At 37.2% G+C, this 1,886-nt stretch overlaps 1 protein-coding gene across 1 annotated transcript in view; it reads right to left on the reverse strand.

Moving 5' to 3' along the window:
* The window catches only part of LOC132168078 (uncharacterized), a 4,850-nt gene continuing 2,964 nt past the window's right edge, over positions 1-1,886 (reverse strand). Inside the window, exon 4 of the mRNA XM_059579154.1 lies at positions 1-32. Coding sequence (XP_059435137.1) covers positions 1-32 — 32 coding nt within the window. The remainder of the gene's footprint in view (positions 33-1,886) is intronic.

The following is a 1,886-nucleotide window of genomic DNA, read 5'->3' on the forward strand; positions in this document are numbered from 1 at the left end:
TCACACACTACACCCTCGCATGAGTTTTCTGAGTTATTGCTTACTTGGCTGAATTCACAGAAAAAGGAGGCTTCATGGATATGGTACATTTATGGTGTGTGTGTAGTATGTTGATCACTCCGGATTGTTAAGATATTCATAAAAACATGCATGGGTTATTGGATATCTAAACATATTGTGTTTTATTTTTTTTAAAAAAAAAAAGGCTTTATTTTTTTCGTTTTATTTTTTAGGGGGAGGATGTCTGGACACGGCACTTACCTGTCCGGACATGCCTATCGCGTTTTTTAAAAAACCTGAAAATTTTTTTCCCCATTTCCTCCTTCTCTCTCTCTCGACCGAAGCACTCTTTCCAAAAAAAAAAATTTCTCGTTGTGTTTTTTTTTCCTTCTTTTTCTTTCTCTGTGATTCCATCTTTTCAACTTAAAGGCTCAACACTTCAATCATCCAAGGTATGTCTTCTTCCCTTATTCTTTTCAGATTTGGTTTCGAATCAAATTCTAGCATGTGAATGTTTGGGTTTCAAATTGCCATTCCGAATTGCTTGATTCGCATTGATCATTCTTTCTCTCTCATATGATTGTAGCAAAATACATAAACTATGATGTATTTAGGAATGGGTTCCTCATCTTGACATGTGTTTTCCACGCCCACATCTTTATGCATAACATGTGTTTGATAAAATGCCTCAAAGATTTCGATTTGCAATTTTGCTACATTTCTTCAATTAAATTGCTTTAGTTCAATGTTATTGGTCTTTAGATGTTGGTTGGGATGTCCCTAGGCAAGGTATTTTCAGTATTCATGCAATCTTTTCATAATGTTATAATCAATACCTCAATGCCTATCACCTGTTCGATAGAATGTCTAAATGAAATCTTTTTGCATTTATCTTCATTTTTCTTCTTGAAATAAGTTATTTTTGTTGTGTTCAACATTTATAATCTGTTTCTGGTGCATATATCTCATTTGTGGGATCACATGCTTCATATCATAGTTTTTTTTCAAAATGACTCCTTCAAGTAATATGTGATTTTATTTTGCCATTCACTTCCTTCTTTGGGGTGTAAATGCAGAAAATGGTGTATCCAATGTCGGAATCCACACCACGGAGGAAGCGCACTCGAGAAGAAAAATCAATCTTACAAGACAAAATTCAGACATGCAACATTGTGATTGAGCGTGGAGTGGAGCAAAATGATCTTCGAGTTGAACCTTTTCGGTTCATTTATGAGATATTCCAGGCAAATCAATGGACATCTCTGTTCGTTCCTGTTAATGCATACACTCGGTTAGTTCGAGAATTCTACTTCAACATCAAAGATATTGACTTGGTTGGTGACCCGTCATTTAAGACCAAGGTCTCCGGGAAAACTCTCGCTACCACTCCTCATTGATAAGTGAAGTCATTAGGATTCCATTAACGAATGAGAAGCCGCTTCTATTTCTAGAGACCGATCCACAACCAACTAAAGCGGAAATCATGGCGGTTCTTAATCCAAGTAGGGAGCTTGTATGGGACGAAGACAAGAACAAAATTCCCATTGGTTATGTACAGGCTCCAAAAAGGCTGCTAACACGGATTGTGCTGCAAAATATTTGGCCAATATCTCGAAATAGTCATGTGACTATTGAACGAGCAATGATGATATATGGCATCATTAATCGTGTTGAGTTCTGTTTATGTACTCATATGGTGTTGACAATGATTGAGCTCCATGAAGATCACTCTATTGCCTTACCCTATGGCGGCCTCATCACAAAGATCTTGCAAGCCACATTGCCTAAAATTGCTGCACATGAACATGTGGAATCTCCTGAAGGTTACTTTGGAAAAGCAACTGTGATGAAGTCCAATGCCCAACTTCATAGGCTTCTCGCTACAG

This window comes from Corylus avellana, chromosome ca1, assembly GCF_901000735.1.
Source record: "Corylus avellana chromosome ca1, CavTom2PMs-1.0".
NCBI lineage: Eukaryota > Viridiplantae > Streptophyta > Magnoliopsida > Fagales > Betulaceae > Corylus > Corylus avellana.